Source organism: Puntigrus tetrazona, chromosome 2 (genome assembly GCF_018831695.1).
Source record: "Puntigrus tetrazona isolate hp1 chromosome 2, ASM1883169v1, whole genome shotgun sequence".
NCBI classification, from domain to species: domain Eukaryota; kingdom Metazoa; phylum Chordata; class Actinopteri; order Cypriniformes; family Cyprinidae; genus Puntigrus; species Puntigrus tetrazona.
In genome coordinates, this window is record NC_056700.1 from 9,871,407 (window position 1) to 9,897,313 (window position 25,907).

Genomic DNA, 25,907 nt, shown 5'->3' on the forward strand with positions numbered 1-25,907 from the left:
TAATAAATATTTGGTGGGATTTTCCCATGGGCAATTTTGAGTAGTGTTGTACATGACAGGAGAGGAATAGATCAGAGGTGTAACTGAAATGCTTTTCACATTAACAAACGAATGAACTCCAAGTTTGGATAAATAACCAAAAATCACATGCCCATGCCCCGCCCCCTTTCTTTTTTTTTTTTTTTTTTTTTAAACCAAACCATACACACTACCCACTGTTTTATTAAGAGAAATTACATCATAAGCAGCTAATGTATTGATGAGAAATACTATTACTATACATATACTATACATATTACTCATACTCTTAAGCATACCCTTATTGCAATAATGTGTAAACAATATTAAAACACATTAAAGAGTATCTTTCATGATGTGTAAATGTTTGCAGCACCCAGAATGAATGCAGTCAAAGACATTATTTAACAATCAACATTTCAACGTCTGTATCTGCCTCTTGGACTCTTTTGCCACCTTGTGGACGAAAACTATATAACAGGTTGTCTCAACAAAAAAACTGTAATATTGTGAAATATTATTGAAATTTAAAAGAAGAGTTTTCTATTTTTAAAATCTAATTTATTCTGGTGATTTTCAGCATCATCAGTCACATGATCCTTCAGAAATCATTCTAATATATATATATATATATATATATATATATATATATATATATATATATATATATATATATATATATATATTTGTTTATATGTATGTGTATATATATGTATGTTGTGTATTTTGTATCTGTGTATTTTGTGAATTTATAACATATATATACGTTGAATTAAAACACAGTGTAATTAAAAAAACCTTTTATTTAAAATGTTTTGAACAATACATCAAATAAAATACAATTGTCTTTTACAAATATGCTTATTTTTTGATTGATTCCACTATAACTGACTATTTATTTCATTCCGGTTACATCTGAGCATCAGTCTTTACAATTTGTTTTACATGTTTAAAGTCTCGAGCATCACATCAGATCATCAGCTGACCAGATGTTAAAACTACTCTGACACTGCATTCCTGTTTATCAGTAACTAGTTACCAAGACAAGTTACAGTGCATCAACTCTAGATACAGAAATGTCTGTTCATAAAGAACATTTATTCTGTTCAGTACATTATATGAACAGAAAACATGTCAGACACAATTGTCTTACAAAAACAATAATGCATATAGAAAAATAGAAAAAGGAAACCAAAAGCTAGTGGTTACAAGGGAAAAAAAAATGCTCATCATTGACTCGCTGGTCTTTAACGGTGATCCCAAACCTGAAAATATGCCTCGAAATGACAACACATGGCTTAATGTCCCCTGATTTAAAATAACAATTCTTCCCTTTTCATGAATTTCCATTATGGAACAGTTAGATGGATTTATTAATATAATCTGAAACGATGCATCCATCATAACACGTGCATTTTGCATTAACTTTATAATAACGTCAATAGTTTAAAAATAATCATTATAAACATGAATGTGCAGAATAAAGATAAATCATAAAGTGTCGGTCTATGGAGACCGTTGGGTTAAGTGAGAACTAAGAAAAGCCACAGTACAGGGCACATGAGTAATATAAACTAACCACCTCGACCGGTTCACCACATGCTTGGCTGTCAGTGACATTCTCTCACGTGTCAAGATGCGGCCGCCGTATAGACTGAATTAGCAAACACTGGCCTGCGTGAAAGATAATTCTGAAATAAAACCTGATTTCTAACCTTCACCAATCACCACTGTGTTGTAAGTGTAAGCCAAACGCTGAAGACACGCGTGTTCAGTTGACCGACGGCTGCTCAGAGCTCTCGGAGTCCTCTCGGTCACTCCCCATAAGGCCCGTCACCTCACGCAGATCTACACAAACAATACAGACATCAGATATTTACATGAGCAACATCAGATATTAGATGCACAACCATTTAAAGGTTTAGGGTCAGTACGGTTTTTTTTTTTTTAAGTCTTAAACATAGTGAAAGTCAACGTATTTATTTTTATAAAGATTTCCAAGATTTCCGTCGTTTTGAAACCGCCATTCATTAATGCATATCGATAACAAGAAACATTTCTTGAGCAGCGAATAAACATATTAGAATGATTTCTAAAGAATCCACGTGAATCCACGTTATTCCATGGAAGAAATACATTTTTGGTTTTTTTTTAATTAAATAAAAATAATAACCTATACAAGTCATTTTTAAATTGTAATATTTCATAATGAATATGACTGACCCTAAACATTTGAACGGTAGATTAAACCTATGGAATCAACCTTTTATTATCTAAAAAAAAACGTATAAAAAGATAATCACTTATATTTGTCATAATCCAGTTAATCATGAATATGTTCCACCTTCTTCATCTTCACAAGGTTTTGCAAACTTTTTTATCATTAGCTATTCCGGGTTTTTTGCAATGGCTGTGCAATAACTGCATCAAAATATATGTCACAGAAAAAAAATTATGAATAAACAAATAGGATGCAACCTGGTTTCTTACGCTCCATCATCTCAAAATATTGCCCCATGATTTGAAAGCTTTAAATTAAAGGTGAGTGATAGATGTTTCTGATTGCTTTTGTGAAAAAAAAAATCATGTAGCTCAGATTCCTGATTGTTATTGCAGAGGCTGACATGTTGCCCTCACCCTTAAAGTCTTTGCTGTTTATTGAACCATTCATATGATCTCGCACATATACTGTAATACAAAACATTGTGTCAGCCATGAGGTGAAGAGGTTATCGAGTAACGGAGTCAAAGCGAAGGTACATGTTTAAAAGCGAGAAAGCCATGAGCGATAGTTCTGTCAAGTGTCTTACAGTGCACTATGTTTATAGGCCAGATAAGGATCGTGCAGAGGCTCAGGGCTGCTAAAATGGCCACTCCACCAGTGACGATGACCATGACATAGTGGTAATACCACACACAGCCTGGACAGCATACCATTGTCCTGTATGAGAGAAATCACACATGTAAATATAAACATGAATAATCATTCGTGCTCAAAATATTTGCATTATAAGATATAATGGAACCACTGTGCTCTCGCCACTTCCTCAACTTACCGGCAGGGATGTAGCATCTGAATAATCATAACTCCCACACCATTAGCCACCTTGTCTGTGAAGCTCATAGCTCCATAAACAAAAGCACCACTTTGCTGTCAGGAAAGAAAGCACAAGGCACTTTAATAGCACAAGTTTAGTTCCTTGCATGCATTTTTGAAACTAGTCATTCTGAAGCATGTCCTTTTGACTGTAAACGTCTAACTGGTTCAGTCATGTGGTACTGTTGAAGCTGTTAGCGCCGAAAGCGCTTAATAAACACCCCTATGAATCCTTCATTTTCAGTTTGCCACTGCTGACCGATATCAGCACTTACTGTTTGGTCTCCTATGAGTTCGGCTGTCATGGCTAGTGACATCACCAGGATGGTAGCGGACCCCGCTCCGAGGAAAACCGCAGCGCCATACACCTTTTCTCCCATGTGTGTGTCCAGCAGCACCCAAAAGGAGAACGCAAGAATCAGCAACAGTCCCAAAAAATAGGTCATCTGTCAAAAAAAAAAAAAAAAAAAAAAAGACACTTTAGTGTAAATAAATTCCTTCTATTGTATTGCATTAGCTTGTGTCGAGTCTCAGTAGACAGGGGGATGAATTTACAGCATTTTCAATACCACAACCCCCAAAGCCTGCCAGCTCCTCCAGGTGTGTGTTCACAGTGTGTGTGTGTGTGTGTGTGTGTGTGTGTGTGTGTGTGTGTGTGTGTGTATGCTGGGTGTGTTGCACTCGGATTGGTGAAATGCAGTTTTCACTTTCAAAATGTCTAAAAACAAGGCAAAACAAGCTTTAAATGAACTAAAACTACTACACAAGATATTTCTTAATTTAATTCATCCACTAAACAGATCTTTCTTTTCTTTTCATTTTTGCTCTTGAACCACCTGCGTGAGGTAGACATTGTGAATAAAAAAAATATTCTTAAGAACCCTTAGTAAATTCAGAACAACTGTAAAATCCATGTAAAATCATTGCTTAAAAAAAAAAAAAAAAAAAAAAAAAGAGTAGGAGAAGCCCCGAAGAACATTCAGCTTGTAATCCTGAAATGTAATTAATTATAATTATTTCAGTTATTTGTTACTGGTTTCTGGACATTAAAAAAATAACAATAGTTAAGAACAATACTACCATTGGAGCAAGTCAAAAAGATTTAGGACGACTAGGCAAAGAAGGCATTGTGTTTGTAATAGTCTAAATATCAGGGATATTGGAGTGCATTAGTACTGCTTTCATATCAAATCCTATTAGGAAAATTACAACAGCCAATAATTAAGAACACAAGGGAAGTATTGAAACGTGATTTAACAGTTATTTTGGTATGAATAAAATTGACTTGATGGGCAATTTCCTGTTTTGTTCTTTTTTTTTTTTTTTACTTCTTGATGAAGACAAGAAGATTTTTAGCGCTCATTTAACAAGGATGCGCATCAAATCTACGACTTTGGCTCAATGGAAATCCCACATTTCCCCCACTGGTAATTACTGCTTTATGGTGCCGTTCGTGCGCGCTCAACTCATAAATTTGATCATGCGTTTATGACGCAGCAAAAACTGACAGGTACCTCTGGATGGTTAATCACTTCCAACAAGGCGAAGTAGTATGTGCTTTATATTTCAATTACAACACACACACACGCAAACTCATACTCACACATTTGCCTATTAGCTTGGTTAGAGGCTTCATTATAAAAGAGGAAGCGAAACCACTCAGGAACATGACCAGGGGAATGGTGGCTATGTACTTCTGCAAAAGAGAAGATCGAACCGTGATCACTTTTTCTTCAATGCTCCTGTTGACGAACTGGGTGCAAGGTGTAGTATTATTACAGCCGTCTCACCTTTGGCAGCAGTAGTGTGTAGGTGAGATACATGGATATGTATGTTTGAGACAGGTTCACTATCAGTCGGGTGGACATATAAAGCAAAGCCACCTAAATAACAGAGAAGGGTTAAGAGATGATATTAACTTTCCGCGTTGTCTGTTATAACATACCGTTACTAAATACTGAACATTTTCACACCACTGTGATTAAGTGATAACACTGCGTTTCAAGCCTCTATTCAGATTAATCACAAAAGCCGAGAATTAACTTACATGCCACTGAAAAGTAACACGGGTATGGGCTGCTAACCTGGTAGAATGACGGCTGTCTCAGCCAGTGCTTCCACTGCAGCAGACTGGTGGGAGGAGATACAGTGGTATTGTTGAGAAGACGCTGGCGTTCTCCAGGGCTAGAGCCCTCTTCCTCGTGGCGGGGACGTGCCCCCTTCTCCCGCGTTCCCAGGTGAAAGAGCAGCGAGAACACAGATCCAATGCCCACTACTGAAAGACTTAGACCCTGTGGGTGAACAGATATTAAAGCATCAAGCTGTGTTTTGACCAGGCATGCATTACGTCACCCGGGAGGTTAACATCAACAGCAGACTTCTCAAAAAATTTTAAATTTAAAATTGGCTGAAAACCATAAACTGTTTATGCATTTAACAAACCTAGCCAAAAATTTAAATACTAAAAATATATTTAAAAGTACAACACATATTTTATATAATGAATAAAAATAACCTGCAACTGTACTTTTAGTAAGCTAAACTGGTGTACTTAAAAGCTCAACTGGAACCACTAATTTGGTATTTAATGCACTTTAATTGTGAGGAAGTAGTGCTGAAGTCCAACTAAACATATACTGAAGTGTATTTGATTGTGCTGAAGTGGAATTATTGCAAGTATACTTTAGGAACGCTTTAAATGTTTTGCATTTAAAGACCGATATTATTCAATGGCAGTTAAAGCTGCCCTAATATGAAGAAATGTGCTTTTAAGTCAACATGAAATTAAAACTGACCCTTTATTTAAATAAAGTTTCTTTTGTCTGACAGATTTTATTTTATTTTTTTAAATCTGTGTATAGCAGTATAATTTTTTGTTTTAATTATGTTAATTTGATCAAAGTAGATTTAGGACTACACTAGCACACACAGTCACAAAAATATCTTTAAATTGAGCTATTTTATAAGACAGAATGAAATGACCGTGGCTTCAGTTCAGCACAAGCGCTCACTCTGAAAACAGGGATGTCAACCGGGCCGAGGTTTTCCGTAATGGCAGGGTCATCTCCTTCCTGAGTCTGAAAATGAAACATCAGCCAGGCCACTGCATACACTGTGATGTTGGCTATCACAGTAAAGGCGTACCTAACAGATCCAAGCAAAACGCAATAAAATGCAAGTACATCATCCCGGTCACTACAGACAAAGTCCTCTAAACAAGCATCACGAGAATGGTTGATCATTACACGCTCAGGTCTGATTGACTTTACCTGTACGCAGTGAGCTCTACTTTTTCATGCTCGCTAGTCACCAGCTCGGGAATGAGGGAGAGATGGGAAATCTGGGTGGCTGCCCATCCAAACTGGAAGATGACGATGAAGGGGGTGAAGTAAGTGAGACTGACCCACTGCGGAGTGTCCAGATCACAGCCCAGGCACTGGTTAAATATAAAGGGGAACGACAGGAGGACACTAATAGTTCCTAGGCAGAGCAAAAAGAGAGTAAATGCGACCCTGAATCACAAAACCAGTCATAAGTAGCACTGATATATCTAAAGCAATTACATTGCATGGGTCAAAAATCATTAGGGTACTAAAAATTATTTTCCACAAAAAATATTTATAAAACTCTTACCATAAACATATCAAAACTTAATTTTTGATTACTAATGAGCATTGACAATCTTAATTTGGACAACTTTAAAGGAGAATTTATCACCCTCAGATATTTCAATGTTTTTTTTAATGACTCTAATGACTGTTTTGTGCTCCAGTGACACTCAAAAGCATAATGGTCATAATTTACTAAAGATAAAGCAAATGTTCATCCCTCAAGTCTTATTTTAAAAAGTGATGTGAAAGTGATGACAGACGCAATTTTGTCTGAACTGTCCCTTTAAGATCCCCGTCACTCACCGACTAAATGCCATGTTTTCCTCTTCCCATAGGATCCACAGCCGGGTGTCTTATCAGACTCATAGCCGATGAGCGGCGTACACACTCCATCAGCTATCTGTCCCACTAGCAGCAGCACACCAGCATTTGTGTTCTGAAAGCCCAGCACTGAGTGATAAAACACCAGCAGGTACGTGAACCACATAGAGGCGCACAGGTCGTTGAAAAAATGCCCCACTGAGTAACTCAAGCGCCTGAGAGCGGGTAAAGAGGCTTCTGAAGAGTCCGACATGATTAACAGTACAGTCAACACACGGCCGGCTAAAAACGCGTATTCCCTTTTATCCCCCCGAGCACATTGTCCCGTCCAGTGCCGGTTACCTCGCTGCAGGGGAACGAGTCTGGTGTGAAGCTCAGGGACCTCGGTCCATCACTGTAGCGAGAGTCAGTTTCTAAGGATCTGGTCAGCTGACTCCGTAAATGAGTCACGATGGAGGAGGCGCGAATTGAAACTGTATTATTGTCTTTCGTGGGTTGAAGTTTATAGTTTTAAATGTCAATGGTGGCGAATATTTATGCAGCGCGGTTAATTTTGATTTGTTTTCTGGCGCGCGTATTGTTTTGTTTGTTTTATTTTCGAGTCATGTAGTCATGACGTGTTTATTAAGCCACGCCCTTTCTCTTCTGTTTCCATGTCCTCTCGAGAGACTACAGTCGTGTCATTTTCAAAATACGTGCAGTCGCGGTTTTAAGATTATTTTCACAACACGTATTTTTAAACCTATTTTTGCAATACAGTCGCGTATTTCTTTTTTTTTTTTTTTTTTTTTAGCATTTTTTGTTTGTTTGATAGTACTACTACAGCCACATGACAGGACACTAAAACGTAGCAGTTGATAAATATCCCCACCTGGTGTTCAAACATCGCTCTACATTTCCTACATTTCTAGCGTGTTTCTGCGTTTCTTTCCTCGTCTTGTGCGCGCTAAAGAGATTTGTCCCTAGCTTAAGCCTAGTCCCAGACTAAAATGTAAGTCTGAGCTGTTTCAGTTTAAAGAAACTTGCACTGATTGATCTTACAATGTGCTAAATGGAGTATGGCCTGATCCCAGTTCAGTCTAAACCCCGTCTATAAGCCACTAGTTTTAGTTGATTTAGATTTGTACTTTTTGTGGGGTGGGAATCTGGCAACACTGCATCCAGTCCCTTTAAACAAATAACCATGGTTTTGGTTTTACTTTAAAATAAATGTAAAAAAAAAGTTACTAGTTTAACCATGACAACCACAAATTGCCCATCGATTTGCGACATTAACCACAGTTTAACCCTGAGATTTGTAATAAATCTGTAGTTATACAAATGGTAGTGAACACAAAATTCACTTCTTGCCTCTCAGCAACACTAAATTCATCTTTACAACTGTTTCTTTAAATTAGGTATCTAATATCATTTATTCACTTTCACTTTATTTCAAATCTGTATTTTTGTTTCCTTCTTCACTACTGTGGGAATGGGAACCACAACAGTTTGGTTACCAAAATTCTTCAAGATCTCTCTTTTGTTTTCCACAAAAGATCAACATGTTTGGAACAACATAGTGTGTGTGTGAACTATCCCTTTAACTCATCCCCTTAATACTTTCTTTTAAAAAAAATAATACTCATTTTGTAGTTATTTCAAGGTCTAAAATATTTAATCAGTAACGAATAACCGATTGAAAGAACTGCTCGTCACTATGTATGAAAACGGTCCATTTATGTTTCTTGACTGTTATAAAAATGTTAATTAAAATGAAATAAAATAAAAAAAAACCACAGGATGTAAAATTTGTTGGCTCTGTATCTAAGAAATCTGACAAAAGTCACTTGAAAGTGTAAAAATATCCTGCTGTAGCACTGTAAAATAAACCACCTCCTTCCATGTTTAATAGAAGTTGCATTGACTGCACAGAAATAACTTGCTTTTGCTGAAATCCACGTCCATGAACTCAAAACAGGGATTGCACAGAGACAACACGTAACATCTTATGAGGCATAGAAGAAAAGCAACATTTAATAGGTATGTAAATCAATACACATCCTCATTCTTATAGGCAACCTCTGTTACTGCGTATAAACCCACAGACTCAGGTCTTCATCGAGCTTCGCTATGATGCACTTTACAACAGTGAAAAAGAAATGAGAAATGCCAACAGCCTCCATTAGACTGCCATGGAGCGCACGGTAGAGAACAAACGATCTGAGAGGGCCATGGACACCTCACCTGGATAGGAATCGTAGAGAGGGACACATTAGTGTTAACTGTTTTACTTGGAAAGGCACAAACTATGATTCCCAGGTAACTTAATCTAATGCGAAATACAAAAAAAACAAACAAAAGAAAAACAATTTTTGACTGAGAGAATCACTTTTGTCCCTTTGGGAGAGACCAGCCTGCTGTATAAATGATCCCACGTCTGCCTTTATTTACTGCTTTCTATTCATTTCAGAAATGTCAAACGGTTCGCTTTTCCCCCCAAAAGTGCAATTCACAGAGGAGAGATCCAATGCATTTCTCTCTGTCTCCCACAGTACCTGAGACCAGCCACTGTGCTACAACATCATCAACATCATCATCATCTTCATCCACATCGACACTGACAGGAAAAAGAAGTAAAAAAAGCAAAAGAAGAGAAAATAAAGAAACACTAAGAAGCGGTTAAAAAATGTTCACACATCCTACAACATGAGTAAAACTGGGAGAGCAGAGCTTCAAAACAACGTTTTAAATTACAAAAACAAAAAGGAAGGACAGAATTTACATAGGTTGTCTGAATCCGGTGTACTTTTCTCCGTACGTCAGTCAGCAGTCTCTCCCCACTTACTTTGATCCCATAAAAAACAAAAACACCATGGAGCACATCACTCATCCACTCATCCAGCCAGTGTGTCAAAGTGAACGGATGTCTGTGTGTAAGTGTGAGTCTGGTTGCCTTTTAATTCTCAAATAACGGTTTTGCATGTCATCTAAAATACAAGTTTAAACAGTCCATCTGGGTTTAAGTCACATAACATATATCATCTTATTTCTGACCACTGAGGTCTCTTCTGGTGTCCCGCATTGTACAAATATATTTATTTGTTCCGCTGAATTGTTTCCTTACAAAGAGTGTCAGAGCCCAGAGCACTGAGGTGTGTGTCCTCTGAGCAGATGCCAAAAGTGAGGCAGTGAGTTTCTGTTCTGAGGTGGAGCTCCATGTATCAGCTCAAGTCCTTTGCTTTTATTTGTATTTTTTTACTTTAAACGCACCAGTGATCTTAGCGTTTCAAAGATGTTCCTCCTCACTTGTGCCGCTGGAGTGCTTTCCTCTTCCTTCTCTTGAAAAAACAACAGCATCTGAAAAGAGTGAAGGAGTTGAAGATGGTTTTGTGATCTCCTCCTGATTCTCAAGCATAATTATAAAAACCCAGCAGGACAAAGAAAGGCCCGAATGTCTCATAATGTCAGCATGGGACTGGACTGCATAATCGTGCACTACTACATGTAAATGTTGCTTATGTAACCAAAACAATGCTGTAACAATGTTTTCAACCATTTAAGCCCATGGCAACTAGTTTCCACATGCTCCAGCATTCTGTTCTTATTTACCATCATTTTTGGACAACTATAGATGGCATACAAGTACAACACCTATTAACAGGTGGATTACCATGTGGTATTGCATATTTATTTTTTTAAAATGCAATATGCAATAAAAGTTATTTTTGTTTTATTCATGTTGGACTAATAATATATATATATATATATATATATATATATATATATATATATATATATATATATATATATATATATATATATATAATATTTATTTATGTTTACAAATTATAACATTTTTATTTCATTTTAAGTTGCGTAATTTTATGTGCTAATTTCTTTAGTTTTTTGGTAGCACTTCACCAAAATGTGTCAGTCATTTGTTAACAATGTATTAACATTTTTATTTTATTTATTGTACTTACTTTGTATCATCGGCCACCTCTACCTCAGCAGGGGCAGTTATGGGAGCGTTGGAGTGTCCCGCCGTGGGATCATCTGTATTCACTTCTCCATTGGTTGAGCTCATAACCTGAACATTAATTAGCAGGCAATGAGTTTTTAATACAGACCGACAAAGATGAATAACAACATATTAACACGGTACACACTGGAATTTATATCATCTAGCTCACACTTCACATTTAACAGTTCAGGTAGCACAGGTTGGGGCTTAGTAACCTATTAAGGACATTTTTTTAAAGTAATTAACTCTTCAAAAATCAGGTTGCTTAGCACCAACCAGGAAAGATTAAGAATGCAGTGAAATGTCTTAGATATGGAAATATGCTAACACAGAAAATGAGTTTAGCTGGAAATCTTGGGACTAATACATTTTAAATTAAAATGTACACCCTGCATAACTAGAAGTAGACAAACAAACATCCATTTGTCTTGCTTGGCTATTTATATACAAGCAGTATTTTCACACTGAAGTCACCAGATCCCAAGCCTAACCATCAAGAGCGTGCAGATGATGTGTGTTAGACAAAGGCAAAGAGAGTTCACAGCTGGAAAATGAATAGAGCGAGAGGATGAAAGGAACAGAAAGACAAGAACAGAGAAAGGAAGAGATATCGATACCAACGGCATGCAGTACTGCGCAAACACCCAGTACCTGGACAGAGCCCCCCAGCCTATCGGCCGTGAGGTGCGACCCCAGGAGCTCCCTGTTGGTCACAGGAGTGGGCTGGGACTCACTTCCTTTAGGTTCTGGAGACTGGCATGACAGCGATGGGGGGAAAGGGGTGGGGGGTGGCAAAGGGCATCAGAGATGTTTTTGAAAAGAGGTGAGGGTGTAAAGAAAAAAAAGAACGAGTTTAAAGAGCAACGCCTTCCATGCACAAGCAGACTACTCTAGCTAACAGGATAGAGGTGGAAATAAAAGTGAGTGAAAAAAAACAAGATAGCACGCGACATGCAGAGATGGAAAGTGAAGCTAAGCTCTTATCTTTCACAAACAGCTCTAGCCAATCGGAATGTAACAGACTTCACTTATCTAAGGGACCGTGACCAAGACATGGAAATACCACCGTCTAAAAGAATGACAGCTTTTGAGGAAATGACACACGTTCAGCAAAATCTACTCTGGCTGCAGGAAGCTGCCTTGGGATTGTTGATGAGTGAAACAAAAAGATACTGTTGACATGAAGTTTGTGACTGCTTTTACTTCCATATTGTGATGTACTTAAGAGAGAAACAAAATATTAAATAGTAAACGAGAGTCTGTGACTTGTTTTGTCTACTTTAAATTGAATGGATGTAGTAAAGTAGGCATTTCAATCAGAAATGAGCACTGACAGTTGGAGGGGTGTGGTTAAGGATGTCACGCTCGTGCCCAAACCGTCAAACTGATGTCATCACAAAAGGCCCGTCATTTTAGAGGGATTTAATCTAAATACGCTCCTCCCCTCTAAAATGATGGGCTTTTTCTGAATACAAAAGCATTTTTTTGACTTGACTGAATCATTTGTTTACCACAAAAAAAAGCAATGTTAGCTAACAAAATAAATAGTTGGTTTTAATTTCACACATACTTATAAAACATTGAGATAACATTTTTAATTTTCATTAAAAAAAAAATAAATTGCACTGCGTAAACAATGTTTCTCCAAAAATAACCAAAGAAAATAAAAAGGGGAAGCTGGTACTTAAAAGTAAAAACTGTGACCTATTGTTCCTCTTTTACATCAATAAGGATTTGACTGTAAAACTGAAAGTGAAATGTCAAATATAACATCATAAAATCTAAATAACTGTCAAACTGACAGTAAAAAAAAAAAAACAGCATTTAATGCATTTATATTATTTAAAATAATTGATCAAATTCACTCGATTGAATTATAAAAAATGATTACAAAATATAAATAACAGTTAAATTAACAGTTTTGTGTACATTCAGTTTGAACAGTTTTGGTTTCATAAATTTGTTCATTTTATTTCCATGTGGCACTCAAAGCAACTGAACGTTCACAAGGAGCTTGTTACTAAAAGTACTTGTTTTGCATACCAGAACATCTGTCACGTCCAGCACTGTATGCACGGATTTCAGCGCAGAAGTTAAATAATAAAATAATCTGTTAAAACGTTTGCTCATATCATGGAGCTATCGTGGAGAAGATCTGTGTGCTCATCTGTTTTCGGTGCAGCTCTACTCGCGTCGCTTCATATCATCTTCTCACTTATTAAACTATGACAGGTCCTTTACTGCAAAAATCCTGTCACACTGACACTCTGTGGTAATACATATTTAAACTACGACACCACGTGCTTTTTTTAATAATAATTTTTAATGTTTCATGTTATACTGTTGGCTTGAAAAATTAAAGAGCCACAAAATAGTATTTATAGTTTATAAATTATAGTAGAATTTATATATATATATATATATATATATATATATATATATATATATATATATATATATATATATATATATATATATATATATATATATATATATATATAAAAAAAAAAAGTCCTGAGACCTTGTTTCATATCAGAGGTAACCTGATCTGTCTTCCCTGTCTATGTGTTGTCAGTTTTCTATTTTGTATTTTTTTCACTGCATGAGAACATGTGTGTAGCGTGAGAGCTGCATAGTTTGTCAGTCATGACAACAGTAACTAAGGAGGGCGGGTCTTTACAAACAGTCAAATGAACATAACACGATCATATACCGTCGACAAATTGACTAAAGCATTAAGCGTATAGTGACTTTTATCCCACCTGGTTTTTGGTCTGTGGTTGTGCTTTGTCTCTGCTGCTGGGCTGCAGAGGTGTGTCACTAGGCATAGGTCCTATTGGAGTCGGCTGTCCAGACAAATAGGAAACTCAACATCCACGCACTTGGTTATATGTATACAAGTGGTTTGTGATAGGACCGATTAGACTTACCAGCGGCTTGCCAACCCAGTCGTATTCATAGTCAAAGACATAGCCATTTCTGTCAAAGAGGTCTGTAAAGAGTTTTCTCAAGTAGTCGTAATCTGGTTTTTCAAAGAAATCCAGTCTCCGCACATAGCGCAGGTAGGTGGCCATTTCTTCTGTGAAAGGATGTCAAAGTTAAGGCGATGCAATGGAGGTGAGAGCACAAAAGATATGGCCGTTTGAAAAAGAACCGGCTTACCGGGGAAACTCTCACAGAGCACTTCTATAGGGGTTGCCCTTTTGGTATCTCCAATCTTCTGATAGCGCTCCTTCAGTGTGTCAGCCTTAATGAATGAAATGGGACACCAAAGATAAGTAATTTTGGGAACCCATGAAGACATTTGTTCAGCAAATCGTTATGTCTATAATGTCAGAAGTAGCACTTTATTTCACGGTTCTGTCACGTACATAATATAGTATGTAATAACTGGTTAATAATAGGTATCATCTGTGAACCTAACATTAAACCAATGCAGTTGCCATGTAGTACACTGAAAGTAGGGCTGATCTATAAAACAAAAATTCTGACTTAATTTTGCTTTTTAAAGTGAAAAGAAGCTCAATAACTGATTGCTATAATGTTTATGCAACAAAAGCGAAAACGAAATAGTGGTACTCGTTTAAATTGTGCAACACGGACCATTTATCAGCTCGGCTAAAAGTTCAAACAGCAGCGCAGCACAAGCTCACTAGACCTCAGTCACATGACCTTTAAACACCAAGTGAAGCACTTCAATTCAGCCAAGAACACAAATGACTTAGTGATTTAATCTAGTTTAAAGCCGGATAAAATAGTGCTGACAAACAGAAGAAAACTTTGTGCAACAATATAATCAGAAGGGTTTTTAATCTGCAAATCGCCATTTACCATAGATTTACTGTAGAAACTACACTAGGGGTTGTGGCAGAAATGTGGGATATTCATATCAAATTTTATTATATTATTAAATGCAAGTATGTTTTAAAGGAGTAATGAATTTTGTGCATTTATACTAAATGCATTTAAACTACTGTTTTTCATATATGCTAAGGTGCTATGTGTGTGGTTTTAACTAGTTGTAAAGCTAAATGTAAGCTGCTATCAAAGGCCAATAGTTAATTAAAAATAAAATGACCGCTTGACCATTTAAGTTTGTTACTGAGGTTGTTACAGTTTTTATAGAACACAAATTTACATCTGCATCCTTACTCCGGGTTAAATTTGCACAAGAGACAAAAAAATATATTAACATTGCAGCCTATACTACATGAAAACTGTGCTAAAGAAACACGTCCTTATGGTCAAGCAACACACACCTTTTTCTTGTTTTGAAAAAGTAACTTTTTTAAGTGTTCTGTTCTGACCATAAAGAGCAGTTTAAAACCACACTTAACTGTCTGGTTTCTACAACTTTCACTTAAGCTGCATATAAACTTGAAAGAAATAAAGACTTGAAATTTATTGGGATAATTATCAATAATCGACTCAATATCCATATCGGAATGTCATTTTTTCCCCCATATAGTCTAAAAAGAGTATACTGCACGTGCACGTGCTGCAAAGACTACACTTTCTGCGTTCTGTGAACTACAAAAGTATACTCAATGCAGCTAAAGCATGCAAGGAAGAGTTTGAAACACTAGCTAGTGGTCTGCGCTGTTGGAAATTGCATTACATAGAAAGCAATTTTCATCATTAAATGTATACTGTTAGATATAAGTGGAACCATTGAAAAACGTCCTTTTCCTATAAAGAATGAGCTCAGAATTTACAGCCAAGAGAATATTTTAGATCTGACATATTTTCTTGGCATCCTGGATGGTAAAGCGCTTTTTAAAGTTCAATGAGGACAAGATGGAAGTTATATTGTTTACTCCCGTGGGTGCCAGTGGGTCTCCTGACCTGGATTTAGGTGTCTTAAAACCATTTGTAATGCCCTCTGTACAAAACCTGGGTCTTTTAATGGATAATGATTTAAACTGGATAAACAGATTAATTTGGTAATTAAATGGAATTTTTTTCCAGTTGAGGAAACTCTCTAATATTAAACCTTAAATATTTTGAAAGAATTATACACATTTTTATTTAATCGTGTCTTGACAACTGTAATGGACTTTATTTAGGCATTAGTCAGACCTCCCTCAACAGCCTTTGTTGTTGTCGTACAAGGGTGAAGAGCTGGGGTGGGCCCTAGACTTTGGTGTAACCTGCCTTTACGCATTTAGAATGACCCAAACAATTATCTTAAAAACCTAAATTTATAGTCTGGTGTTCAACATGGTGTGAGAGATGCTATTTTTATTTTATCTTACTCTATAATATTTTTTAGATTATATTACTTGTAATAATGTCTTTCCCATGCCCGTACAGCACTTTGGCAAACAGTAGTTGTTTCTAAAACGTGCTCTATAAATAGTATACTTTATGATTTTTCCTTGATATTTCCATTATAGTGGGAACCCTGTAATAAGCTGGATTATTATTAGTATGTGTCCTTTAACAGGAAAGAAACAAGGATTTCAGTCTTTTTCTCCCCTCCGATAAACCAGAAAAAGCTGTAAGGAGACATTTTTAAAGATATGTTTTTTTAGTCTTCTTAAATAGGTCATCTTATCAAGGCAGTATAGCTATTGGTTATTCTGCTGACTTTCCATGATAGTGACAGATAGTGTGGCTCATCATTGTTTCAGACCTTAGCTGAGTGAGATAAGACCTAAAGACTAAAACCTGAAAGATAGCATCAAAACACGGTTAACAGAATGAGACAATTAAATGGAGGAGGAACTCGAACCATTTTAACCTTACTTGAAGTCTCAATGTTTATTTGCAGAACTGATAATCCCCTATACATAATCCCCCATAAACTGTGAATTGAGATATTGAGAGAAGTAACAGAATAAAACAAACTGCATTTTTCCAAAATAGCATCTTTTTCACAGTTAATATTTGTTTTAAAAACCTAAATCAAAATGCGTGAAGGCAGTAAACCACCTACAACAATACCTTTAAACCTTGCCAGGGCAGACTGCCTCGTAGAAAGTACATAAACATATGACCCAGAGCCTCCAAGTCATCCCGCCTGCTTTGCTCTGCAACATAAAAAGACATGCAAAAAAATTATGAAACCGCCAACTGACTGAAGACAGATTCTAGTGTAGTCTCGAGTCTTAATTCACTGCACATAATGATTGTACGCATTTAGCGGAAAAATCTAAACCAATGCAAAATTCTGAGCCGAAAGAGCACCTGCATCTCACAAATGCATGATTAAATCTAAGTTCTGTGGCTGAGCATGTAGAGATTTGTGTCACTAACAGCTAAGCTAGGTTTTAAGGCGTACTTTAGTCTTTATCCCCATGAAATTCTAATAACCCTTCCTAAGCCCTAACAGAGCAAATCTTTCCCGCGTGTGTGGCTCTTACCCTTTCCCAGGTGTGTGTTGATGCTCATGTAGCGAGCTGTCCCTGTTAAGCTCTTGTGCTCCCTGTATGGGATGTGTTTTTTGGTCTCAGGGTCGATGTATTCTTTGGCAAGCCCAAAGTCGATAATGTGGATCGTATGTTGTCTCTTGGTCCCTGGCCGGCCCACCAAAAAATTCTCGGGTTTGACGTCCCTGTAGATCAGACTTCTTGTGTGCACATACTCCATCCGTGTGATCTGTGATAGAGGTATACGTTGGAGCTATTAAGTTGCTTTTATTTTTTATTTTTACATCTTTGTCTCATATGAGCGAGAGATGACACTGACCAACTGAATTGCGATCATCAGGACGGTCTTGAGGGAAAAGGTTCTGTCGCAGAGGTCGAATAGGTCCTCTAGACTGGGGCCCAGCAGCTCCAACACCATGGCATTGTATTTCCCGCAAGGCCCGAAGTAGTACACCTGAGGAACACCCTCTAAACACAGTCGAATACATGCAGTTAGAAAACAGATCCGGAGAGTTCTGAAATATAAGTGCAAACTGGCAATTTAGCACAGCATTAACTAAAATCAGCTTATTAATAAGATTACACAAAGACAAGGAACAATCATCTTTTGTTATGTGGTGTTCGGCGTTCTTAGATGTTTAGGCATAATTATCAGGTCACGTGAGGCAGGTATGAATCTATTTATGACATCTTGATATACGGTATTAGGCTGGCACCTATGAACACTGTGAATGCTTTGCGTTTCTTGCACACAAGTTTCACACAAACATTTGTGCTTCTTGACTACAACATGACAGCGTTAAAAACAAAAGCTATTTAAAACAGAGGTTGAGCGGATCGTAGTTTATCCGTAATCCGTACGGACCAGGCCCCACAATTCGGCATGCATGTGATCTGCAGATTAATTGCAAAATTCATCCATAATAGAATAAAAAAGTTTATTATTTGTATGCGTTTATATACACACACACACACTCTAGTGAAAAAAAAAAGGAGAAAGGGAACTCGTTTCGTTACTCACATGCTGTTTTCTATGCACACAAGCAGAGAGGCACGTTTTAGAGAAACTGAATTCTCTTTCATCTTTCCTTGCACTCGAAAAGTTTAATACACAAAATTGCGATAACGCATGCACGTCCAGCAGCCGAGAAAGTAAGAGGATGTGCATCATTCAAGGGCATAGGTTTGCTCCCCTTTTCGATTGGGGCACAAAAAAAAAAAAAAAGGTCTGGTTTAGGGATGCATGGATCTGAAATTCAGTATAGATATCGCTCTTATACTGGCATTTTCTGCTGGATCGGTTACTGGTCAGACATTTGGTGTTATTGTTAAACCGCACAAAAACATTATAAAGCACCATCAAGTTTTTGTGAACTATATTTTAAGTGTTCTGAAGCCTTTCCGTAGTTTAATGTGAAGAATAGATAAATATTCAAGTCCACACAAGTTCACATAAACTCTTCTCCCTGCTGTGGCTGTTTGCCATCCATTACTAGTCAAAAGATGAAACTCTCTTCAAGAGTGCACAATAACTGAGATGTAAAACTGTTAAAAGAAAAGGCTCGATAAAATATCATACTATGCATCAATACCTTTTCCCTTCCTTAATGTGCAACACTGTATCAGAATTTATATAAATGTATATATACAGACATAAAAAAAGATTATAGGCTACTTGTTTTTCATTAATGTGTTAATATAAAGAGCAATGTCTAACAATTTACCAGATTTAGTCCTGCACTCATTAACTTTTATTTGCTCCCCACTAATAATGTTGTTTCACTAACTGTTTAGTTTAATACTTTTATACAATTATTGTGCGCCTATGATTTTTCTAGAATAACTTACTGAATTATTTACTCTTAGTTTAATCTTAATCTTAGTTTATAATAGTATTTTTTGTCAATGCATTGTCTACATTTAGTAGATTGTGTTCAACACACAAAAGAATAATGATCAACACACAGAAGTATCATAATTCTATACGAAACAAAAAGAAAACTGCACTGGTATTAGATCGGAATCAACTCAGAATTTTTGGTATCAGATGGATTTGGTTCTGAAAAAAATTCATCCCTAGACTGGTTTAAAGTTGTATCACGCAAACCGCTGCACCATGCTTTGTTTTTAATGCATGGGTTTGCTACAGGAGACCTTTATTCATTCCCCTGGAGCCATGTGAGGGACGGTTTATTGCGGATTTCACGTTTTCTAAAGTGAATACAGCAAACACTCGCAGTTTTCAACTCCGATTGGATTCATCTGAAAGTCACATACACGGAGGATGCTTCGAACGCAGGTGAAACATTGACTATTTTTTGGGTGAACTAACCGTTTAAGACTCTAGTCGACCTCACAGAACATTTGACAATGATCACAAAAACACTACCTGAGAAACCACGAAAACACACATAAATAGATTTGCAGTACAACTTCAGCTCAGAAGAAAGAGTGAATATGACGGCGTATAGTGTCATGTTTTTCTAAAGCTTAACTCATGAAAAATGCATAGCAGAATAAAAATGGTCTGAGGCCTTAATGCTGAGAACAGAGATGTCTGGCTCAACAGCAGTGAGAGATGAACGCTTCGACCTGACTTTATTTCTTCAGAACCGTAATAGGCATTCTTTGATTGCTGAAATAAGCTATAGGTTAACCTTTCGCTTCTTTGAAAACATGTTAGCTTCTTTCTGTCCTGCAAGTCTTATCAAAAATTGTCTGAAAAGAACTGCACAAATAGAGCAATCGATGCGCAGGAACCACAGCTTGTGCTGATTAAACTCCTCATCTGTGCTGAAAAGAGGATGTGGACAGGATGGGCTAAAAGCAACTCACAATTGTAAAAAGGATGTGGACGGCATTAAGTTCTACAACAAAGAAAATGGCCTCAAACTGTGGTGTGAACACGAGCGCACAACTGAAATCTTTTAAGTAACGTGTGGTGCATAGACAGAGGTGCAGTTTCTTGCTCACCCGCGTTCCCCAACTGTTTGTAAAACCTGTATTCAAGATGGAGCTGGGGTGCTCTGGATTTGATTGGCTCCTGTGAAAGAGCAAAATTAACATCATTAGTATTTGTAACCATTAAAAGCCAGTTATTAACATTGCTTCTGCATTAAAGCAGTAAATTATAGACGGACAACTGACGTGATACTAATTCTGTGTACAAATTTGATTGTGAATCCTTATATTTAACCAAAACGAACAACGGCAAAGACAATTAATATGTGACTTCTATCATTAGGATATTGCTAGGCATGGAAGACTCAAGTTATGCCATCGCTAAGCGATCAATATGTGGTGGTCCATTTAGCTGAATGCCGGTTTTTACATAAATAATGTAAGTGAGAGAATGTGTGCGTGTGTTCAGTTAAGTGCAGGATCCAGGGTTGAGTCATCTGTGGCACCGGCAGCTCTGAACATGCGGAGGAAAGCGCTACTAAGCAGGAGGCAGAATGGAAGAGCCAAATAAATATATAAATAAATAAAAACAAACAGATTGCATAAAGGCCACAGGATGTATTAAATACCCAGCAGTGGAGAGTGAGGAGTACAACAGGTTTACTCTTATATCATGTGTTTTGAGCATTGGTTCTCACTAATAAATAGTCATATCTGAGCAACATCAAGGCATTCTCTATTTAGTTTAAGTAATTGGGTAATGCAGCCTTAATGCAGGATATTTGTCTTGTTCAACAGAGTCAACACCACCAGGCAGAAATGTACCTTGAGCTTCACCACAGAGCAGAATGAAGAGCTGAGTGTTGTTGCGTCCCTATGAAGCGGTTTTCAACAGACCCATACATCACTTGCTTCACTTTTATCACTAAATGCAAGTGTAATTAAGGATCTAATTTAGGATTCAATTAAAGATTTGTGAAGGTAAGAGCATGCAGCTAAACAGCATAAAAGTGACGTTTCTTTCAAAGCAATACAGTAGGTAACATGGTAAAAGTAATCATGAAAAGTGAATCTGAGACTTCTATAATGTGATGAGACTCTAGAGTATTAGAGTATTCACAGACTACATCTTACACACTAAGAATTGAGGCCGGCGTTGCTCACGAACAATGTGGGTGGCTACTAAAATGTCCCTAGATAATATTCTAATCACCAACTCATCTTTCTCTGCGTATTTTGGATATGCAGGCTAGAAACCAAATCCAATTAAAATATTGATACGGAGGTAGAGTTTTTAAATTGTTTTTGCATGGTTTGCACAGCAGCTAACCAGAAAAAATGTATGTTTTTCCAACAGAGAGGGTAAGAAACCATTTCCATACGGTACTACAACACTGACCAATCAAACAACGAATATGTACACTAGCATTCAAAAGGATGGAATCCGTAGCATTTTGTACGTCTTTTTAAAAGAAATCTCATACGCTTACATTTATTTGATAAAAAAGTAAAAAACCAACATTGCGATTTATACATTTTTCTAAAGTATTCATAACCTCAAAGTTTTAAATTGTTATTTTGTATGTAAAATATAGATTTTATAGAATTTTAGCGTTTATTAAACCTAATTTGGAATAGAATTGTATCTATAAATAGTTGTGTACTCATTCATTGCATACAGGGTATACCAATATCAACTTTTGCGAGGAACTTACCAGTTTAATGGCCACATATTCATTGGTGTAAAGATTTTTCCCAAGTCGAAGCTCGCCGAAGTTCCCGCAGCCGATCTTCTTTCCCACTCGGAAGTTAGGGCCGACCATAAGCACCCCGGAGTTGGGCCCAGAGCCACGGCTGCCCCCATGCCCTGTCCTGCTCCCACCAGTCTTAGACATTCTCTTTCCTTCCTCCGCCTCTCCTTTTCCTCCTCCTCCTCCTCCTCTCTTATCAAAATCCATAAGCTTGTGATACCCCGGCCTCTCCACGATTACTCCACTGCCATAAAATCACAGAGCCACCAAAACAACTAAACAACAGGGGCACGGGGAATGGGATGGAGGAGAGGACTTTAAAGAGAAAGAGAGTGGAGGGAATGGCTTTTCCACAACACAGCTCTACACATGTAGATTAAACTAGACATTAACTGCTTTTAGATGGGGAAGGTGTAGCAGACAACCCAAGGGCCATACGATTCAGTGCAAAGACATCATACGAAATATTCCTTAAATCCGACCATAGAGGATCACGCTCCTTGGGAGAAGGACAGATGCACACGACCCCTAGCTGGTAAAAGTGAGGCGGTGTCCGGCATTGGTTTCCATCCCTTGCGTCCCCTCCAGGTGGCTTCGTAGAGATGTGTAAGGCATTCCTTGAGTCGAAGTATGAACACAAAGCATATCAAAGTTTGTGTTGAGAGGAAACTGGTGGCACATCAGCAGCTTAACACTTTAGAATATCTGGGGCAAAGAAAAAGCACAATTAGCAATAAATAGATTGATTTCAAGTACACAGAGAGAACTGAACCTGGCACATGTTACACAGTGGTGGTGATAAATACACATTACAGCCTACTACTCATTTAAAGGGACAAACCCGTCAAAAATAAAAACTTTCTCATTATTTATTCACCCATGTTGTTCCAAATCTGTACAACCCTTAGTTCTTCTGCAGAACACAAATAAAGATATTATGAAAGATTACTTTGCAGGTAACAATTGATTTCTATTTTATGTTGTGCAGAAAAAGGAAACTTATATAGGCAAGGTTTTTGATAACATTAAAATGTTTTGTTTTTTTTAATCTCAGGGCTAAAAGAATGAAGCTGCCTTGTGTTAGGATACCAATTACAACTTTATACATCTATTACAGTTACCACCGCAGCAGCTTTTAACACTTTGCGGCAAGGCAATGGATTACAACATTTGTACACGAAAAGTCCTCCTTAAACACAATTTGCTTTGATTTAAATCCTCAATCTCTTGTAAGACCTTAAATAAAACGGAACACATACAACACAAAGTGTAGCAAGAAAGCAACGGCATTGCAGTATCACCTTCTCTATTAAACAGACCATTTAGAATCTGAACGTTTGAGGGACACGAAACCAGAGACCATCTCCCTACAGGAAATGTTATCTAGTGTTTCTGACTTCCAGCTCTAAAAATACATCCCTCAGGAGCTCGAGATGAGGCCTGAGGTCGTGTGAAGACGAGCAAGAGTCATCTTGGGCAGAGTGTCTCGGTTATGTTGTTAGCGGAGAGAGGCACCTCGCCAGATGTTACAGATGACGCCATCAATGGTTTTATTTTTCCTAGCCACACAAAACTAGGCACATACCCTGCATTATTTTAGAACTATATACTACTGCCATATGGACATTACTCTGACACGCTCATCTCTGACCAATAACAGATTATATCCTCATTGTACCCCTGAAAACCGTTTGATAGCATTAACGTTCTTTCAGCGAAGCTGCTTTAAAAGAATATGTATAGTACAACGCACTAGACAAATAAAATGTAATTACATTTTTAACAACAGAGAACTTCCATTAAATCATACTTGAAAGAATTCATGCAAAGTAGGCTTACTCTTAATATATACATAATTGACATCTTGTGAAAAAAAAGTAAACTGGTGTCTCTACTTCTAGCCATTTTGTTATGATGCATACAATTTGATAACACTCCAAAAAAAAAAAAAAATCTAACGTTATCTCTTTACTTTCTGCTAGTGGATTTGTAGCATTCATTGCACTTTCAATCATAAGGTATCAGTATCAGAAACTATGATTAAATGCTATCAGATCTATAAAGTTAACCATCCATCTAAGACTATAATCCATCGTCTCATGTCGGATCAGGCCCGATTTACATGCATCGACAACAAAACAGTTTTACAATGCCAACAAATGTGATATAAGGCCCGCACGCTGGCCCTCCCTCCAGGTTCAGCAGCCTGTCTTATGAAATGAAATGAAAAATTGTTCGAGAAATGAAAACGCGCCACACTGTCAAACACTTATTTGGAAAAATACATCAAAAGGGCTAACTTGCGGGGAAATAAACTAGACGAATGTGCCTGCCAGCCTAATTCAACTGGCCACCAAAAGTATGAGAAAGAAACTTGAGTTACTAAGATAAACTCCGAACATATTTCGGTACATCGTGTTCTCTTCGTAAAAGTACATTATATGAACGTAACGACAACAAAAAAGGGACGTTCTTGTGAACCCTCGACTGCTGAAGAGCTAATGTTGTCAGTTAGCCACTGAGTTGCCAACTAAGCAGCAGAAATGAGTGAACACAGGCTAACGCGCTAACTAGCCCAAACAAGCTAACGTTATGTGGCCTGCGCTTCAGCGAGCTAACGAGAGTTACTAAATCGACATAACAACACCAGCGGGTTACGAAAAACCAAAGACAGTTTGTTATCGCCTACGACCGCATTATACATACGTCAAAGCAATATTTGTTGACAAGCACACAGATTTTGTTGCCAGCCATTAACCGGGCAACTCCTTAATCCCGAGCAGTCGAAATTGGTCTAAATTACGCACACGGAACATTCCGCGCATCGTTCAAGGAGGAAAACGTAACAACAGATTAGACACTTTTACCTAGATCCCCGTATTATAAGTCGATGACAGTTCCCATTTTGTCGGTTTTAATGCTCATTCCTTGAAGCCATTATCATTTTTTCTCCCTCTTCGCTGATGTCTCTTTAAGCCTCTCCGTACAGCTGGCGCGTTTCCTCCGCTGCCGCCGATCACATCGCTAGGGCTAAGTTGCAAATCTTGCGTAGTCGCGTTTGGAGAATACCAGTTCATAAAATTCCGCGCTCTTCGGAAAAAAATAATGCGCAGTTTCATTCAACGTAAAACTACGTGAGAAACTGAAGCGGCTGACGTAGAAACTGGTGTCGACCGCTTTTACGATACTGGCGATGTATTATGTATTACGTATTACTCGCCACATTTTTATGTTGCCAACATTTCGTCTAGTACATTGGGAAAAAAAATACTAAACACACTTGAATTATGTTAGATTGGGGGAGGGTTTAATATTGTTTATTTGTAAATGTGCAATAATGTTTAAAAGTTATCCTTTATTCAGAATGAATTGAAGCCTAGGCTAATATAATATGTCAGCATACGAATGATTATTCATAGTAGCATAAGTTTAGTCATCATAGTTGGTAGATGACAAGATGTTTTGATTGAATTGTGATTGAATATAAACAAAAATTAAATAAATGAAGAAGCAAATCATGCAAAAATCACGTTTGACCTGTGAATTAGATGACCTTTTCATTAAACCTTGCAAAAAATTTTTGATTTGTGGGATTTTTTATTGCTTAGCCTTATCTTAGATCAGACATAAACTGATAAAACCACAGCTTGGGTAATTTGTTCACAACCTGCGAGTTCCTGTCTCTCTGCAGAGTCTACTCAAACCTCGGTGGTTGGTCACATTTCAGTTCAAACATGTGCTTTCTGAAATTTATTGCGCTGCTGCTAATTTCATCACATATAAGTGGTAAGTTAAAAAAAAAAAAAAAAAAAAAAAAAGGTACGTAGCAACTTTT

General features: G+C 37.3%; 2 protein-coding genes across 7 annotated transcripts; both read right to left on the minus strand.

Moving 5' to 3' along the window:
• Positions 1 to 806: 806 nt before the first annotated feature.
• On the minus strand, positions 807 to 7,682 carry mfsd12a (major facilitator superfamily domain containing 12a). Of its 2 annotated transcripts, XM_043257174.1 has the most exons (11): positions 7,029 to 7,682; positions 6,384 to 6,594; positions 6,126 to 6,258; positions 5,199 to 5,405; positions 4,905 to 4,997; positions 4,718 to 4,810; positions 3,390 to 3,560; positions 3,074 to 3,168; positions 2,828 to 2,958; positions 2,656 to 2,706; positions 807 to 1,866 (listed from the first exon to the last, which is right to left on the minus strand). In XM_043257174.1, the coding sequence occupies exons 1-11, from the start codon at positions 7,297 to 7,299 to the stop codon at positions 1,790 to 1,792; spliced, it is 1,533 nt and encodes a 510-aa protein (XP_043113109.1). In that variant the 5' UTR covers positions 7,300 to 7,682; the 3' UTR covers positions 807 to 1,789. The 2 variants fall into 2 exon arrangements, with proteins under 2 accessions (XP_043113109.1, XP_043113119.1); XM_043257184.1 differs by lacking the exon at positions 2,656 to 2,706 and having other exon boundaries at positions 7,029 to 7,677.
• Positions 7,683 to 9,034: 1,352 nt separating this feature from the next.
• csnk1g2a (casein kinase 1, gamma 2a) lies at positions 9,035 to 25,093 on the minus strand. Of its 5 annotated transcripts, none has more exons than XM_043257213.1 (12): positions 24,940 to 25,093; positions 22,037 to 22,777; positions 20,394 to 20,463; positions 17,740 to 17,888; positions 17,415 to 17,649; positions 16,996 to 17,081; positions 14,212 to 14,296; positions 13,980 to 14,125; positions 13,812 to 13,895; positions 11,701 to 11,802; positions 11,009 to 11,115; positions 9,035 to 10,382 (listed from the first exon to the last, which is right to left on the minus strand). In XM_043257213.1, the coding sequence occupies exons 2-12, from the start codon at positions 22,277 to 22,279 to the stop codon at positions 10,328 to 10,330; spliced, it is 1,362 nt and encodes a 453-aa protein (XP_043113148.1). In that variant the 5' UTR covers positions 22,280 to 22,777; positions 24,940 to 25,093; the 3' UTR covers positions 9,035 to 10,327. The 5 variants fall into 5 exon arrangements, with proteins under 5 accessions (XP_043113148.1, XP_043113132.1, XP_043113139.1 ...); XM_043257197.1 differs by having other exon boundaries at positions 13,980 to 14,128; XM_043257204.1 differs by lacking the exon at positions 24,940 to 25,093 and adding an exon at positions 24,779 to 24,868 and having other exon boundaries at positions 13,980 to 14,128.
• Between the last annotated feature and the right edge of the window lie 814 nt (positions 25,094 to 25,907).

Excerpts from the sequence above, each read along its gene's own strand:
- mfsd12a (XM_043257174.1), bottom strand. The coding sequence starts at position 7,299 with ATGTCGGACTCTTCAGAAGCCTCTTTACCCGCTCTCAGGCGCTTGAGT. Across the intron at positions 3,561-4,717 it reads CCAAGCTAATAGGCAAATGT|ATGACCTATTTTTTGGGACT; the intron begins GTGAGTATGAGT and ends TTTTTTTGACAG. Across the intron at positions 2,959-3,073 it reads CAGATGCTACATCCCTGCCG|GACAATGGTATGCTGTCCAG; the intron begins GTAAGTTGAGGA and ends TCTCTCATACAG.
- csnk1g2a (XM_043257197.1), bottom strand. The coding sequence starts at position 22,279 with ATGGATTTTGATAAGAGAGGAGGAGGAGGAGGAGGAAAAGGAGAGGCG. Across the intron at positions 17,082-17,414 it reads CAACACACACCTGGGAAAGG|AGCAAAGCAGGCGGGATGAC; the intron begins GTAAGAGCCACA and ends TTTATGTTGCAG. Across the intron at positions 10,383-11,008 it reads GAGGTGGCCGATGATACAAA|ATGCTGTTGTTTTTTCAAGA; the intron begins GTAAGTACAATA and ends CACTCTTTTCAG.